Source organism: Corvus brachyrhynchos, unplaced genomic scaffold, assembly GCF_000691975.1.
Source record: "Corvus brachyrhynchos isolate BGI_N302 unplaced genomic scaffold, ASM69197v1 scaffold67, whole genome shotgun sequence".
NCBI lineage: Eukaryota > Metazoa > Chordata > Aves > Passeriformes > Corvidae > Corvus > Corvus brachyrhynchos.
In genome coordinates this window covers 356,438-359,432 of record NW_008239114.1, presented here as the reverse complement: position 1 = coordinate 359,432, position 2,995 = coordinate 356,438, and the positions used below count along the sequence as shown (strand labels likewise).

The 2,995-nt window shown below is 63.2% G+C and overlaps 2 protein-coding genes across 2 annotated transcripts in view; one reads left to right on the top strand and one right to left on the bottom strand.

The window, feature by feature from the left end:
• LOC103619489 (glutathione S-transferase Mu 1) overlaps positions 1-1,893 on the top strand; it is a 3,724-nt gene extending 1,831 nt beyond the window's left edge. The window contains exons 2-8 of the mRNA XM_017739799.1: positions 165-342; positions 444-508; positions 593-674; positions 1,082-1,182; positions 1,298-1,393; positions 1,472-1,582; positions 1,665-1,893. Of these exons, the coding sequence (XP_017595288.1) occupies positions 165-342; positions 444-508; positions 593-674; positions 1,082-1,182; positions 1,298-1,393; positions 1,472-1,582; positions 1,665-1,760 (729 nt within the window). The 3' untranslated portion in view covers positions 1,761-1,893. The remainder of the gene's footprint in view (positions 1-164; positions 343-443; positions 509-592; positions 675-1,081; positions 1,183-1,297; positions 1,394-1,471; positions 1,583-1,664) is intronic.
• A 726-nt stretch (positions 1,894-2,619) lies between these two features.
• The window catches only part of EPS8L3 (EPS8 like 3), a 5,020-nt gene continuing 4,644 nt past the window's right edge, over positions 2,620-2,995 (bottom strand). The window contains exon 11 of the mRNA XM_017739797.1: positions 2,620-2,725. Within this exon, the coding sequence (XP_017595286.1) occupies positions 2,620-2,725 (106 nt within the window). The remainder of the gene's footprint in view (positions 2,726-2,995) is intronic.

The window sequence follows — 2,995 nt, the reverse complement described above, 5'->3', positions numbered from 1 at the left end:
GGGGGCCGGGGGGGCGCCCCTCGGGGCTCTCGGGGGTCTGCGGGGACCCTCGGGTCTTTTGGGGAAGCTGTTGGAGCTCTTCTGGATCTTTTGGGGGTAGCCTGGGGTGTCCTGTGGGGGTCCTGCTGCTCTTGGGGGTGGGAGGATGTTGCTTTTGAGGGTAGCCAGTGTGTTGTGGGGTTGCGGTTTGCCCTCCCCTGTGCCTCAGTTTCCCCGTGGCACGTGCGGGGGATGTTTTTGGGGGTCTCACTGATCCCACTCCCCAGCTTGCCCACGCCATCCGCCTGCTCCTGGAGTACACGGAGACGCCCTACGAGGACAAGCTCTACAGCTGTGGGGAGGGTAAGGGGGGGGTCAGGGGGTCCCCACACCACCCCCAGCTTCTCTGGCTTTTGGGGGGGGGACACACACACGACATCACCCAACTCCCCCTTCCCTTCCAGCTCCCGACTACGATAAGAGCCAATGGATCAACGAGAAGGAGAAGCTGGGGCTTGACTTCCCCAATGTAGGTGGTCTGGAGCTGGGGGGGAGGTTACGACTGGGGGTGTCCCAATGTCCCAGTGTCCCCATGCCCCGCTGTCCCCTGCAGCTGCCCTACTTCATCGATGGCCCCACCAAGCTGACGCAGAGCAACGCGATCCTGCGCTACATCGCCCGCAAGCACAACATGTGTGAGTGCAGGGGGGGCTTGGCTGGAGTGGGGCTGGAGCTGGGGCTGGAATTAGATTGGGGTTCGGTTGGGTTGGGTTAAAGTTGGGGTTGGAGTAGGGTTGAAATTGGGTTGGGAGTTGGAATTGGAGCAGGCTTGGAGTTGAATTGGGGTTGGGGTTAGAGTAGGGCTGGAATTGGGTTGGGATTCAGTTGGGCTTGGTTTGGGGTTGGGGTTGGAGTAGGGGTGGAGTTGGATTGGGGTACAGGTTGGAGTAGGGTTGAGCATGGGGTTGGAGCTGGAGTTAAATGGACCCACAGCCAGCAGTAGGGCGGGTTTGGGGCAGCAGGGCTGGGTCAGGGCGGGTTTGGGGCAGCAGGACTGGGTCAGGGCGCGTTTGGGCCCCCAGTGCTGACATCGCCCGTGCAGGTGGTGAGACAGAGGAGGAGACCCTGCGCGTGGACATGCTGGAGAACCAGATCATGGACTTCCGCATGAGCCTGGTCATGGTCTGCTACAATCCTGACTTTGTGAGTGTCCTGCAGGCTGGGGGACCCCACACCAGCACTGGGGACCCCATATGGGGAGGGTGCTCCCCGGGGTGGCCGGCTGGGGCTGCCCATCCTCGCCCCTTTCCTCCCTCAGGAGAAGCTCAAACCAGGCTACCTGGAGCAGCTCCCGGGGAAGCTGAAGCTCTTCTCCAACTTCCTGGGCGACAGAAAGTGGTTTGCGGGGGAGAAGGTACTGCCAGGACCCCTGAGGGGGATGAGGGGGCTGGGGAGGGGGTTTGTCCTCACCGTGTCCCCCCAATGTCCCCAGCTGACCTTCGTAGACTTCCTCATGTTCGACGTGCTGGACCAGAACCGCATCTTTGAGCCCAAGTGCCTGGAGGCCTTCAAGAACCTCAAGGACTTCATGGACCGCTTTGGGGTGAGCAAGGGCACCCCAAGGTCACCCCTGGGTGGGGGCTGCCACGGTGGAGGGGTCCCTGACGCTCCCTGTGTGTCCCCAGGCCCTGGAGAAGGTGGCTGCCTACATGAAGTCCAGCCGTTTCCAGAAGATGCCCATCAATAACAAGATGGCCAAGTGGGGCAACAAGAAGTTGTAGGAGCTCAGCCTGGAGCAAGGAGGGCGGGGGGGTCCTAACCCAGCCCCCCCAGCATCCCCCATCCTTTGGGGGGACGGCACCACTGGCAAGAAGCCCCCCAAGATAATAAAGCGCTTTAGATGTGGCACCCTGAGCCCCCCACAAGCCTTGTGGTGTTGGGCAGGGGGGCACTGAGGCAGCCCCCACCCATGGTTGGGGGTTGGTGGGTGTGGGGTGAGTGGGGGTCCCAGCCCCCCGCGTGGCAGGTTTGTTTTGAGGGGCACGAGCTCAGCCCTCGTTGCCCTGGAAAAGGAGCCCTGTGCCTCCCTTCTTCCCACTCCCGCTCCTCATTAGCACATTCCTAATAAGCTCTAATGAGGCAGCCCTGACAAAGGCTGGGGGAGGGAGGGTTGGTGCCCTGCCACCCACCCAGGGTGCTGAGTGGGGTGGGCTGGGGACAGCCCTGTCCCCTGGGGCCCCTCGCTGCCATCAACTCAAAGATGGGGACCAGGACTGTGCCTTGGGTGCTGTGGGGGGTGAAACGCTGTGTCCCCCTCCCTGCCCTGTCCCTATTCCCCTATTCTGCTATTCCCCTACTCCCCTATTCCCCATCCCTCTCCCTGCCCCCCGGGCTCCCCCCAGACTCTGCACACCCCACTGCTGTCACTTTTATTTTCCACATCAATCGCTTTACATTTTGGGGGTGCAAGCTCATCTCACAGCGCCTGGCCCCGCTGAGGGGGGTGCCTGCCCCCCTACTTCCTTTGGGTGGGGGAAGTCCCAAAAGCCTCATGTCACTGGTGGCTTTGGGGGAGACGTTCTCTAATTTCAAGGAGTGGTTCTCTGTTCTGGGAGGGCCAGGCGGGATGTGGGGGGTGGGTTACCCCGCAAGTCCAACCGCTCCCAGGGTGCTCCATCCGGGGAGGCGTGGTGCGGGGACGTGCTGGGGACAGCGCGGCCGCGGTGGCTCAGTGCCTGGGGCCGATCTGCAGAGAAGGGGGTGGGAGAAGTGTGTGTGTATGGGGGGGAGAAGGAGCTCCGGGCTGGGGAGGGGCTCCGGGGACGGGTCACCCGCAGGATCAGTCCGGGAGTGAGGAGGGGGCGCGGGGGTGGAGGTCCCTCACCCCCAAGGCCAGCCCCGGGGATGGGGAGGGAGCGTGGGGCCGAGGGTCCGAGAGTCCCGAGATGGGGTGGGGGTACGGAGGTGGGGGGCTCTCACCCCCAGGGATGTCCTGATGGGGGACAGCTTGAAGAGG